The sequence below is a fragment of the Odocoileus virginianus genome, chromosome 18 (assembly GCF_023699985.2).
Source record: "Odocoileus virginianus isolate 20LAN1187 ecotype Illinois chromosome 18, Ovbor_1.2, whole genome shotgun sequence".
Lineage (NCBI taxonomy): Eukaryota > Metazoa > Chordata > Mammalia > Artiodactyla > Cervidae > Odocoileus > Odocoileus virginianus.
The window spans coordinates 330676-343610 of record NC_069691.1 but is presented as its reverse complement, the minus strand read 5'-3'; the positions used below and the strand labels follow the sequence as shown (position 1 = coordinate 343610).

General features: G+C 45.9%; 1 protein-coding gene across 4 annotated transcripts; it reads right to left on the bottom strand.

Annotated features, from left to right (window-relative positions):
• Nucleotides 1–1162: 1162 nt before the first annotated feature.
• Nucleotides 1163–12340, bottom strand: TRMO (tRNA methyltransferase O). Of its 4 annotated transcripts, XM_020890985.2 has the most exons (6): nt 12175–12340; nt 11624–11837; nt 9310–9484; nt 8350–8507; nt 4746–5387; nt 1163–1632 (listed from the first exon to the last, which is right to left on the bottom strand). In XM_020890985.2, exons 2-6 carry the CDS (start codon nt 11760–11762, stop codon nt 1373–1375), a joined length of 1374 nt encoding a protein of 457 aa, XP_020746644.2. In that variant the 5' UTR covers nt 11763–11837; nt 12175–12340; the 3' UTR covers nt 1163–1372. The 4 variants fall into 4 exon arrangements, with proteins under 4 accessions (XP_020746644.2, XP_070336313.1, XP_020746645.2 ...); XM_070480212.1 differs by lacking the exon at nt 12175–12340 and having other exon boundaries at nt 11624–11842; XM_020890986.2 differs by lacking the exons at nt 11624–11837; nt 12175–12340 and adding an exon at nt 11486–11612.
• Between the last annotated feature and the right edge of the window lie 595 nt (nt 12341–12935).

Below are 12935 nucleotides of genomic sequence, written 5' to 3'. Positions count from 1 at the left end.
CTATGAATTTATAGGGCTTGCCCAGTGCCTCAGTGGTAAAGAATCCGCCTGCAATACAGGAGATGAGGGTTTGATCCCTGGGTGGGGAAGATCCCTTGGAGGAGGACATGACAACCCACTCCAGTATTCTTGCCTGGAGAATCCCCATGGACAGAGGAGCCTGGAGGCTACAGTCCATGGGGTCACAAAGCGTCGGACACATTGAAATGACAGCACACGCATGAACCTACACATAGTGACAGCACAGATATGAACCTTTTTTTCTCTAAATAAAAAGCTTTTACAAATCAAATTAAAAATACTTCCCCAAGAGGTTCTAGGTAACCTCAAAGGCAATCCAGTTTGTTTCCGGAATGCAGTGCCGTGAGCCACAAATGACTCTGCAAGTATCTACGGGCAGCAGGGCTCATTTCAAAACCATGATCAATCAGCTATTAAGATTTATGGTTATGATTAGGAGAGCCTGTGTCATGTCGACAGGTGCCTAATTTGGTTATGCTGATCATAAATCTTCAGCTATCTGGGATCACATCACTAAAGTCACCTATGGGCAATACATTCTTGAAGCTGCTTCCCGTGTGGTGCTCACACGGAAACCGTGTAGACTTAATTACTCTGTTTATCTGATGTAATACAACAGTGCATTTGTGTCTTCTTCCTCCACAACTGTGGCTGGCAACAAGAACTGCATCCAGTTTATCTCATTCCACCACTGAAGCCCCACTCACGGCAGTGCTCAGTGAATGGTCACAGAATAAACAAGAAAGAAACCAGTAGCTAAGCTATTTTTCTTGGACTTCTCAGAATGACTTCCTTTTCTGATACAAAGGCATCCAAAGAAATCCTAAAGTCACCATTTTGGAATCAGGATTAAATATATACACATATGTGGGTGCGGGGAGCAAAGTCTCTAAAGAGCTTTATAACAACTTAATTTTGTTAGTTTCTCAAGATATCGTAACTCAGTTTGATTTATAACAAAATAGAGAGATCAGGCTTTTTCAGACCAAAAAACCCAACATGAATGGCTGACCACATCCCGTAGCTTCTGCCCAATTTTACCAAGTACGGAGGACAGCTGACTTCTTTCGGAAAACCCTGACACAGCGTCGCCTTTGGATTCTTCAGTATTAACTGATCAAAAGCAATCATGACTTGGTGATTTCTCCAAATTCTATAGCTCTTAGTTTATTAAAATATATGTTTTTCAAATACATATGGTGAACAACCCAAATCACCACGTGAAAGCAGTGAGATCACAAAGTGTCATGCTGCTTCCTTTTGCAAAGGCGGCACATCATTAGCTTGTACTGATAACCCAACAGCCACACCCAAGTCAATTAGGCTGTCTTACAGGCTCCATGGCGGATACTCACGACCCCAAAGACCCCGGGGACTCCGCAGCCTTGCTCGTCTGAACCGGCTCAAAAGCCGGCTTGATCCTTAGGACTTCTGCAAAACCATCACCAAACCAGCATGTGACGTGTGCAGTGTCCACTGTAAAGTAAAAAAGACGATCTTGGCAGAGCTTCCGTCGATATACAGACCGAGGATCGGCAGACAGCACAGCCTCGATGGCATGCCTTGCTTCCTCCGCTGACTGAAAATACTTAAATGAAGCCTGACCAACACCTGCAGGAAGAAGAACAGAGTTTGGGAATTCTCTGGCAGTCCAGTGGTGAGGACTCCATGCATTACCTGCCATGGGCCCAGGTTCAATTCCTGCTGGGGAAGTAAGCTCCCACAGGGTACACAGCCCCCACCCCCCAACCCCAAAAAAAGACCCATGGCTTAATTATCAAAATCATGCAAGTGAAATTTCAGTACAGCGAGTGTCAGTGTGGAGGCTGGCTGGACCCTTGAATATCACTTGGAAATCTACTTAGTCATCATAAAGAGTGTCACCTTCAAGTGGTACTGTCATTAGATTAAATTTATGCACACTCAACCCAAATTAGAAATCTGCTGAACAAAAAAAAAATCATGGCAATAATTTTCCTCAGTCTCCTAAGCAGGAAAGCTGAGCTTTCACTTTTGTGCACCCAAAATGTCACTTTCCTATGCTCAATGTAGAAAGTGAAAGTTAGTCGCACAGTCCTATCCAACTCTTTGTGACCCCATGGACCGTAGCCTGCCTGGCTCCTCTGTCCACGAAATTCTCCAGGCAAGAACACTGGAGTGGGTTGCCACCTCCTTCTGCAGGGGATCTTCCCAACCCAGAGGTCGAACCCGGGTCTCCTGCACCACAGGCAGATTCTTTACCAGCTGAGCCACTCAGGAAGCCCAACATAGACTTGAATTCAATTCCTTGTCATTTTCCTCTCAGAATGGAGGCCTGCGCCCTGAAAGGCATGACAGTCCCGGCGTTCTCAGAAGGGCACACATGGCCAGAGCACTGCCCAAAGGCAGGGCAGGGTGTCACACACCCACAGGCGAAGCCACGCTACTTTCTGTACGAGGGATGGGAGAGCCCTTGTCAGAATGGCGAGGCAGGTGCAGCAAGCTCGGCGCCGCCACCGGGAGGAGGCCACCCCGTTCCCCGGGCTCGTAACACTGTGGGTGCGTTATAATGCTTAAAAATACGTTACACACAGAACTTAAATAAAAGGTTAACTGTGACCTAATTTTTAACAGCTGCCCCATAACACACATCCAAACGAAGACCAGGCTCTTCCAGGAAGACAGGTACTTTACAGAATGTTGTTCCTGTTCAAAATATCATCTGGAGTGGTAGTGGGGGGTGGAGGTGCTGTCTATCCTTCTGAAAACAAATTCAGATTTCAGAAAACAGCCAAATATCACTCTGGGCTATGTCCAGTTAGAAAGTTGGTAAGTAAAGTCTTGAAATGCAATCTCTGGTCAAAAACTGAGGACTAATTATGCAGCGCTAAGATTCCTTTCCTGTACGGTACATAAAACAACTCTAAGGCCACTCTAAGTCAAGTTCCCAAAATACCACACTCTTCAGCAACCGTTTCCTGTAGAAGCTCCAGGTCTTCGCTTGGCTGTTCATTTGGTGCAGGTCCCTCACTTCCCTGCCTACTTATGTTTCCAAGCTCAGCCCAAATACTTACCCTTTCCTCCAAGAAGCCTTCTCAGATTTCCTCCCCAAGGAGATGGAAGCCTCCCCAGATTTTCTGCTCCCCAAGTCAGAATACACTCTCCTGCCTGTTCCCACAGCACTCTATTTCAGTGCCAATCCCACCTCCCCATTCCAACATCTTTTTATCCTTTCTAGACTCTAAACGTTCTGAAGTCATTTCTTATTTCTGTCCTGGCTCACAATTCTGCTGCTGTAAATCAATCAGCCCCCATTTTACAGTTACAGTTCATTATTTCTCTTTTTAACCATTTTTTAAATCAGTAAGACATAATGTAGCCTCTCAATGAACTGCAGTTTGAAAAACACAAAACTTTCCAAAGCAGAAAGCATTTCGTGATAACCACCAAACAAGGCGCGAACATGTGGTGCCTTTCAGGCAGCACCGCTTGTTCTACCACAAAATCCTTTTTTAAAACTGACTTTCCTTGGCAATTCCCTGGTGGCCCACTAGTTAGGACTCCGAGCTTCCGCTGCTGAGGGTGTGGACCTAATCCTTGGTCAGGGAACCGAGACACCACAAGCCAGGCGGGGTGACTTCCCACTCCCGTGAGCTGCGCGGCTGCTGGTTAGTCACTGAGTCATGTCCCACTCTTGCGACCCCGTGGACTGTGGCCCGCCAGGCGCCTCTGTCCAGGGGACTTCCCAGGCAAGAATACTGGAGCAGGTTGCTGTTTTCTTCTCAGGGATCAAACAGGTGTTCCCGCATTACAGGCGGGTTCTTTACCCATAAGCCATGAGGGAGGACCCCCATGAACTAGATGAAGTGATTAAACAATGTTCACGAAACGTTTAAAATAAAGAGATCAATTTAAAAATTAAATGTTCTGTTTAAACATAAAGCTTTAGGATAGAACAAGAAGCACCACCACCTAGAGGCAGGTGAGATCTGACATCTCCTTGGCAACAACTAACTAACTGGCTACTTCTTACTGGAGCCACTGAACCCCCTTCTTAACAGGCCCTTCCTTCCTTCATTCTAGACAGCTGCTTGGAATCTGCTTGTGGGCTTGAAAAACCAGATAACAATGTTTGTTAACATTATGTGTTAAACAGGTGCCACAGAACAGCCCTGTGGTGGCTCTTCTGCAGTGCCGGGACTTTACAGGGACAATTTCTCTGTAAGACACTCTGCTTCTTACTACTGGGCTCCGTGCCAAAGGCTGAGCTATTGGCCCCGACAGTTAAAATAAGATGAGACATTTCTCTAGTCAGCGAGTGAAACAGACGAAAGAAAATCGACCTAAGTATAGGACAAGCACAACTGAGCATCAGAATGCCATTTGAGAACTCCAAGAACGACTGCTGCGAGCTGACAAGAGGCCCTATTCCTGGGCGGCAGCTGTCCTCAGTGAACATGTGACTGAGCGGCTGGGTCTCGGCTGAGCAGCTGCTGGCTGAGAGCCATCGGATGATGACACTGTCCAAGCTTGACTCTGCACTCCTACGCTGCTTTACAGGGCATATACCTGCCCTCAGAAACACCAGTGTGGTCTATGGCCATACCACCCTGAGCACGCCAAATGTCATCTCGGAAGCTAGGTGGGGTCGGGCCTGGTTAGTATTTGGATGGGAGAAACACCCAGTTCACAAAATCCCCTAGCAAAGGCTCATCTCTTCCCCACAAACGAGAAGAGGGAAGTACCTGGTCCACCTGAGCCGAGGTGCCCAAGGTCCATCTCTGCGTGAGGAGTGAACCGGACTTCCAAGCTGGCCACGGGGGCCTCGCTCACCCAGGCGGGGACCACGGCACGCTGGGCTGCACCGGCCGCCCTGGGAGGAGCCCTGGGGGGCATCTCTGGGCCGCGTCCTTCCGGGACCACAGCTCCTGCCCCCCTCTTCAGCCTGCGATCTTCGTGTTCCTCTGAAGGGCTCTCCTCCTGGCTCCGTGGGCCACTTTGCTCCTGTGCCACCTTGGGGCTGGACTCTTCCCCCAGCTCTGCCGCTCGCTCCCTGGGCTCAGGTGAGCTTTGCTGGCTGTTTGCTGCATCGTCAGATCCCACGTTGCTTCCCCCTGACATTCTGGCTTCAGGACTCTTGGGTTTCTCCTTAGAGCGGCAGCAGGGCTGTGATTCCTTGTGCCCTGGGAGCTGTTGCCAGTCACAGCTATCGGTGTTACCTTCAGACTGGGACCCGGTTTTCAGCTTATCTTGGTTATTCTGTAAGGTGAATTCCCCTGAAGACTCGATCACATTTTGCGGTGAGTCATAATCAGCTATGTAGGGCTTTATATCTAGTACGGGGGTGCCATGAATCATGTCAATTCCAGAAAGGTATACAGCTCCACCTGTAATGTGAAAAACACCTTAGAGATATAAACAATGAAGAACAGCACAATCAGAGACTCAACACTGTCCGCCTAAACCTCAGCAGGCTCAGTCACGACTCCCTCACGCACCAGGCCCTCTTACAGCTGGGGCCAATACACACTTCTCTTTCTGCCTAGAAACCCATTCTCTCCTTAACCCGTCAGACTGCCACGTGCTCTTCAAGGCTCTAACGCAACACCTCCTTTCCAGGCCCTTCCCGGCTCTCAGACAAAAGTGATCTTTCCTACGGGCTCTGCAGAGGCTGTGCCCAAACTTCCCTGGAGCCCTGGTCACGTGGTCTGGCAGCGGCCTGCTTAGAGCCTCTCCCCCTAGACAGTGAGTAGGCCTTCGAGCACTAGGTGGGGCCAGCTCACCTTTGCATCACTGGAGGTTTCTAACTTTGCTCCAAGTACATCAGAAAGAAAGATGGTTGCTCAGTCGTGTCCGACTCTTTGACATCCCATGGACTGTAACTCACCAGATTGCTCTGCCCATGGAATTTTCCACGCAAGAATACTAGAGTGGGTTGCCATTTCCTTCTCCAGGGAATCTTCCTGATGCAGGGATTGAACCCAGGTCTCCCACGTGACAGGCAGATACTTTACCGTTTGAGCTACCAGGGAAGCCCAGGTACATCAGTCCTCAGTATTACCTCTGTGGGATTGACGATGGTTTCTCCAGTGGCAAACAGCATCTGAGGCGGCCCTGTGATGCTCATCACCTAGCGGTGTATAGTCCCCTCCTCGTGTGTTATGACCTGATATCACTCCAGGGACTATGTTACCCAAGACTCCCGCATTTGCTGCAGATTCACTTGAGAGACTCTTCTTGTGGGCCTGATGAAGCAAGCAGCCATGCTGGAAAGCCCATATGACAAGCCATTGCCTGATGCGCTATGGGCTGCCTCTAGGAGCTGGAGGCAGCCACCAGCCAAAACCCAGCAAGAGGCCAGGACCCTCAGGATCACGACTGTAAGCAAGTGAATTCTGCCTATGACCAGAGTGGGCTTAGAAGTGGATCCTTCCACAGTCAAACCTCCAGAAAAGAACTCATTCCACGTGACGCCTTCACTGAAACATGGTGAGACGCTAAGCAAGGACCCAGCTAAGCTGTGTCCCAACTCCCTAACCCAGAGAAACATCATAATGTCTTAAACATGTAATAAACATGTGCTGTTTAAACTGATAGGGTGTGGTAATGTCACACAGCAAGAGAAATATAATATTCCATCACATAATTAAGCAGAACGTAAGTCACCATTACCAAATACTAAGGAAAGGCCTCCTGCTTTCCCACTTACGCAGCTGTTGTCCGGCTAGTAGACTCTGCTGCAGAGTCTTCTAACTTGACCCTTGGAAAACTGGTCCAATGAGAATCAAAAAACTCCATGTGATCACATTCGATCCTATCTTCATTTAAGAAAAACATGACTAACAAAGGACTCTGATTTCTAAAACATGCTTATGGTGAATGAACATGGAACTTCGGAATGAAGACTTTGGACTTTCTAAGTGATAGATTGTGCCTAATGACATCTGCAAAAGACACGGGGGTACAAGTGAGAGTTCAAGGGATTTGAAGTCAGACAAGCTCTTGTCTGGATGCCGTTGGGTAAATTATCAAAGATCCAAGACTTCAGTGTCCTCATCCACAACAGTCAGACTGCTGCTCTATCAGGTCCACGAGCCACTGTAGATAACATACATGAACACGCTTTATAAACTGCAAAGCACCACAGAAACACTGGTTTTCCCTATAATGCTTACTTACATAAGAGTGTCTGCAGAGCTGCCGTGTTTGTCTTTACCTCTCTGATTTGATCCTCCCCATGAGAATGCTAAGTTCCTCTGGAGGGCAGGGGTTTTTATCTAAATTTGTTTGCCACTATATCCCCAGCACCTAGAATAATGCTTGACACATATTCAGTGCTCAGAAAATACATGTGGGTTGCACAAACAATCAGAAAATGTCCTAGTACTATTACCCAAGTTGGTTAGCCATCACAAATTGAGAAAACTCAAGTTGGATTGGCTCTAGAATTTTTCAGGAAAACCTAACCAAGGCCCTGTTGAATATAATCCAGCAAGGGAGTTCAAGCTCTCGGAAAGAACAAATGAAGTAATGGCTCTCATCTTTTAGCCTGTAATGCACCCTTAGAGCCTTCGTAAGATCCTCAAAAAAATATCCCATGGTGAATCCTTCTCCTTTGGCCACTTTACAAACAAGCAAGCTGAAGCCTGGAATGTCCCCTGATTTCCCATATACCTGCCACTCCATCTTCTGCCTCGTTCACAAATGTGCTGATCAGGTTGGAGGGATTTGAGAACCAGAAGCTTTCAAAAATGAACAGTTCAGTAACAACATTATACACAAGCATGCAGTTAAAACTAATCTAGTATTCTACAGAGGTTCTCCCACAATCTGACCCATGTTCAATCTAAGGGGACTTCATCTCAGCTCTCTGCCTCACGTCTCAGCAGACAGCAGCACTGCAGCTGAGATGCGCGTTCATTCTTCAGGGTTGCAAGGAAGAAATGACCGACCACCCCATGCGCTGACCACATATGCACGAGCAACCAGTTTCTGTGTGTTAAATTTTGAGCATGTCCAATTATTTTTAGATCATTTTGTATTTACAGAATTTTGAGTTAGAAAAAATTTGGTTGCTAATTTAATGACTGTGAAATCTTAAGAGTTATTTTGAAATAATAACTTCTGATAAGTGCAGTGACATAAACTCACTCTGAGCATCCTATGAGAGCTTATCTCAAAGTGTTTCAATGCTCACATTCCTTTAATCATTTCGTTCTCTTCAGTATCTGGTGGGTCTCAGGGGCTAACACCATTTGTATTTCTGTGAATAACAGCCAGTGCTGAGTACTATGCTGATTTTATTAGACTTCTTTTGGTTAAGGAAAAAGAGGTAAAAGTATAAATTACCTTCTACCCTTTCCAGTTTGGCCAGGGTCAGTCCTATTGCATTGGGACGATGTGGGCTCCTTGTAGAGAAAACGCCAGTCTTTGCACCATTCAGTCTAGGAGGCTGTACTTTTGCCTTACAGCTCAAGTGACCATTTTTGTGAAAAACAAACAAAATCCTGTTGAAAATAAACCAAATTACTGAGTAAGAAAAGAAGACAAAGAAATTAATCTATCATAATAACATGAAGGAGGAAAAAACTCTAATCCTCACAAACTAAAACAGAAAGAATGCCTTTAATAATATTAAAACATGATCAGTGGGGGGAAAAAATGCTGGGGTGAGGAAGAATGAATGGAGACAAAATTTAAGTGACGGCAAGTAACGCTAGTATAACATAGGCCTTAATATAGCTAACACTTTACCTTAAAAATACCAAGATTTCTAAGGTCTCTTTTGTCTTTTAGCAAGAGTAGACTTAATACTTCACAGGTCTAGAGCAAAGCCACAAACTTTTTCTTTAAAGGAGCAGCTGGAAAATATTTTAAGGTTTGCAGGTCAACCAGTGTCTGCTATAAACATTCAACTCTGCTGCTAAAGCACAAGAGCAGCCACAGCCAACACATAAATGGATGCTCGTGGCTGTGTTCCCACAAACTTACCTACAAAAACAGAAGAGATGGGTTGCTGACCCCTGGTCTAGAAGACAGAATGATGACCCACGGGCAAAACTGAGGTCTACAGATTTCAGCTCAACAGAAGTCACCCATCACAATTAGAACAACTGCCCCCTCAGTGGATCCCACACTTCCCTGAGGGTGTCCAAGTTATGCCAACATTCACATTCATGTCTACAGTCCAAGAATCCCATGCAATAGATAAGGGTGGTCTGGATGGCAGTCTCCAAGGGTACTTCCAACTGGAGTACTCAGAGACAAGTTCTTGTCCAGAGTACCATTTCTAACTATAAAACAACTTACCAAACATGAGAAAACTGTTCTAAGCCCATCAAGGAATGTTCAGGATTATTAAAGATGCTTTTTCTAATCCTCAAACAAGCCCGTGAATGGCTACAAATGGATGGCTGCCTTGGCGTACCATTCTTGGCTGAGAAACAGGATTCCAAGTAACCAATTGGCTCAGTTAAAAGATTCCCTACATAAGAAAATTAGGTGAGAAATCATTAATCAAAAGGTCAAGTAGAATGAAATAATGCCATTTGCAGTAACACAGACAGACGTAGGGGCTTCCCTGGTAGCTCACCCGGGAAAGAATCCCCCTGCAATGCAGGAGACCCTGGTTTGATTCCTGGGTTGGGAAGATGCCCTGGAGAAGGGATAGGCTACCCACTCCAGCATTCTTGGGCTTCCCTGGTGGCTCAGAAGGTAAAGAATCCATCTGCGATGAGGGAGATCTGGGTTCAATCCCTGGGTTGGGAAGATCCCCCAGAGGAGCCCAAGGAAACCCACTCCAGTATTCCTGTCTGAAGAATCCCCACGGACAGAGAGCTTGGCCAGCTACAGTCCATGGGATGGCCAAAGAGTCGGATGTGACTGAGTGACGAAGCACAGCACAGACAGACCTAGAGATGATCACGCTAAGCAAACCAGACTTCATGCTAAGTGAGAAGGCCAAACACTTGATATTGCTTATAGGTGGAATCTAAAAAATGATAGAAATGAACTTATTTACAAAACAAACAGACTCAAAGACATAGAAAGCAAATTTACGGCTACCAAAAGGGGAAGAGGAGGATAAATTAGGAGTTCGGGCTTAACATATACACACTATTCTACATAAAACAGCCAAAAATGACCTACTGTACAGTATGGAGAACTATACTCTATATCTTATAATAACCTATAATGGAAGAGAATGTATGAAAAGAATACACACATACATATAACTGAATCAGTTTGCTGTATGCCTGAAACTAATACATTATATATCTACTATATTTCAATAAACAATTTTAAGAATAAGATATAAAAATTTTTAAAAGAGAAGGCACAATTTTCTACATAATAGTGTTAACACAATGTATTAAAACCCACCATCATTATTTTTCTTTTCCAAGCAGGCAAAAACAAACAAACAAAAGAGGTCAAGAAAAGATGTAGGAAGATGTGTTTTCTTTAACGCAATGACTTCATAGTTTTAAAATCTACCAAATGTTTTGTGCACACGGGTATGCTCAGTCGTGTCCAACTTTGTGACACCCCAGACTAAAGCTGGCTAGGCTTCTCTGTCCATGGAATTTTCCAGGCAAGAATGCTGGAGTGGGTTGCCATTTCCTACTCCAGGGGATCTTCCTGACCCAGGGATCCAATCTGTGTCTCCTGCCTCAGCAGGTGTATTCTTTACCGCTGAGCCACCAGGGAAACCTCTACCAGATGTTCAGTTCAGTTCAGTCACTCAGTCATGTCTGACTCTTTGCAACCCCATGGACCACAGCACACCAGATGTTACACAACTATAAAACAAGATTCTTAAAACATTCGTAAGTACATACAAATATCCTCATCAATACATATGCATTGTTATGCCCTTTTAGATAATAAACTGGAAAGAACATGGGTGAAAGGAAAAATTCCTTTTTAGAAGACTTACCATAACTATAATTCAAATTCTATGCTACCATAACTATGTATGTGACCTTGGCCAGGACTATGGAGTATTTCAAATAGAGGGAATAAGGTGCACAAAGTTAAATGACAAATTTTCTAGCATAAGAAGAGAACGAACCAGTTTGATTGAGTGGAGTGTTAAATACAAGGCAAAGAATAATAAAAGATAAGGAAACCGGTTGCATAGAAGATGCTTTCAATTGAAAACGCAATACATGAAACGAACTAGTTTTAAGCAATAAAGGGAGTGCACGGGGTCACAGTATACAGCAGTCCTCAGTGCACGTGGCTGTTCTGCCAAGAGCTTGCCAACCTTAGCCACCAAAGATCGAGAGAGATGACATCACCGCTCGCCTCAGACACGTCACGTGGTCGCCTGAGCACATGATCCGTAACTCCGCAATAAAAAGGAAAAACAACCCTTGTCCATTCCAGGTCCCGCATGGCCCGTCCCCCCTCTGCAGTAAAAGCGGTTCCCCGCTCCTGGAGGTCTTAACGCGCGCAGAACCAGCAGCCTCTTAGAAGTTACCTGTCTCCAGGGCCGGCTTCACACACCCGCACGGGGTCGCTGTGGGGCGAGGCCTGGACTCTTTCAAGTCGCGCATGGCTACGGGTCACACCGGGGCCCACCCAACGCGCTCAAACCTTCCGCTTCCGGTTTCCCTACCTGGCGCCTGCGTAGTAGCGGTGCCGGCGGATGGCGCCAAGATCGAGCACGCGCGGGGCGGGGGCGCTAGGGGAGTGAGGCGCCGGGAGGGGGACGTCCAGGCTGCCGCTAGGTGGCGGTTGGAAGTTGGAGGCCTCATTCCGCAGCTGGATCTGTCTTGTGCTGTGTCGCGCGGACCCGCTTCAGTTTTAGGGTCCAAGTTACCGCCCTTTCACTGAGAACAAGTCGATGAAGATTTATGTATAAAGATACTCGAAATGATAAGCAACCTACACATCCAACGCATGACGCTAATTTTTAAATAAAAGAATATGTATGTGCAGTTATCCATAGCGAGATGACGGGATGTTAGAAAATGTTAATACTTCTTGAGTAGTGGGAATACACAGGTGCTCATTTATACTCTGTATGCTCCCAATTTTTCCATAAGAAAAAGGATGTTTTGTCAGAAAAGAAACCCAAATAAACCTCGTTTCAAATCTAACGGATGTGTAGCTCTACACCTGACTAGGGAGGGATAAGAAGTGGGGACCATTCCTTGTGCTCCGTACCTCACGAGAACTGAAGCGAGGGTGAAAGTGAGTCAACGGCCGTGTACATTGGGATTGTAGTGATTGTCTTGCGGAAGCTCTAAAAAGTTGAGGGCCTACAAGAATCAGTTTTCAGCCGCTGCGATGACCAGTTACCCCTGCAGCGCTGACCCGGCCTCTCACGTGTGTGTGTGTGTGTGTGTGTGTGTCCGACTCTCTGTGACCTCAGGGACTGTAGCCCGCCAGGCTCTCTGTCCATCGAATTCTCCAGGCAAGAATGCTGGAGTGGGTAGCCATTCCCTTCTCCAGGGCATCTTCCCCACCCAGGTACTGAACCCAGGTCTCCTGCCTTGGCAGGCAGATTCTTAACCATCTAAGCCACCAAGGCCTCTTACCTACTTACTTGTAACCTTATCTCTCACCGGTATATTTATGAAGTTTCTCTGTATACTTAATTCTACTTCTGAGTTTTTTATCCTGTTTTTTTCTTGGGCGGGGGGAGGGAGAGAGACATATTGCCTGCAAAACAAATTATTCAGGATCATAAAACTCCACAGATTTAAAAGTTTAACAACCACGAAAAGCTGTTCCTAAACATGTTCATGTGTCATGAACTAATAGACCACTATCAGAAAATAACCATCAAGAGTTAAAGATTTAAAGAGAGGATCGTGGGTTTTAAAACAAAAACTTTTTTTTATAAAACTGATAAAATTCATATCCCTACATGTCCTCTGATAGGTTTTTTCCACGTGAAATTTGGAAAAGAATGCCCTTATTAT

Coding starts and splice junctions, on each gene's coding strand:
- TRMO (XM_020890985.2), bottom strand. CDS start 11,762: ATGAGGCCTCCAACTTCCAACCGCCACCTAGCGGCAGCCTGGACGTCC. Junction 5,388..8,349: donor CAAACTGGAAAGGGTAGAAG/GTAATTTATACT, acceptor TTCACATTACAG/GTGGAGCTGTATACCTTTCT. Junction 1,633..4,745: donor CCTCGGCTCAGGTGGACCAG/GTACTTCCCTCT, acceptor TTCTTCCTGCAG/GTGTTGGTCAGGCTTCATTT.